General features: G+C 59.3%; 1 protein-coding gene across 1 annotated transcript in view; it reads right to left on the bottom strand.

Annotated features, from left to right (window-relative positions):
* LOC103211219 (melanoma-associated antigen B1-like) overlaps nucleotides 1-218 on the bottom strand; it is a 4,829-nt gene extending 4,611 nt beyond the window's left edge. The window contains exon 1 of the mRNA XM_042783168.1: nucleotides 115-218. Within this exon, the coding sequence (XP_042639102.1) occupies nucleotides 115-218 (104 nt within the window). The remainder of the gene's footprint in view (nucleotides 1-114) is intronic.
* Nucleotides 219-430: the final 212 nt, after the last annotated feature.

Below are 430 nucleotides of genomic sequence, written 5' to 3'. Positions count from 1 at the left end.
CGGGCTGCGCGGGCTGCCCGAGTGCTGGCTGGTGGGGCTCTCTGAGGCACCTGGAGATTGCCAGCAGCAGAGGAGCTCTCAGGGGTACCCTCAGGATCAGGAGAGGAGGATGACTCCACAGCTACAGAGGCCTGAGCACCTTCAGTACCGTGGGTCTCACCTCGGGCCTGACGGCGTTTCTCACGGGCACGGAGCTTACTCTTCTGACCACGAGGCATGATGACTGGTCAAGGACAGCAGGCAAGGTGTGGGCAACAGAGCAGGTGATACGGACCACTGGAGGAGAGAGGATGAGAGAACATGAGCCCCTTCAGCAGGGAGCCACCACCTTGGCTTTAAGAAGGTCCCTCTGTAGGTTTCTTGGAGGGACTGGGGCTCCTGTTCTCCTGCTCAGCCTGTTCCCTGAGAACTTTGGAGAGGACATCAAATT

This window comes from Orycteropus afer, unplaced genomic scaffold (genome assembly GCF_000298275.1).
Source record: "Orycteropus afer afer isolate SDZICR_OR568_19922 unplaced genomic scaffold, OryAfe1.0 scaffold00712, whole genome shotgun sequence".
Classification (NCBI taxonomy): Eukaryota; Metazoa; Chordata; class Mammalia; order Tubulidentata; family Orycteropodidae; genus Orycteropus; species Orycteropus afer.
The sequence above is the reverse complement of the archived record's forward strand: the minus strand, read 5'-3'. Positions and strand labels throughout refer to the sequence as shown.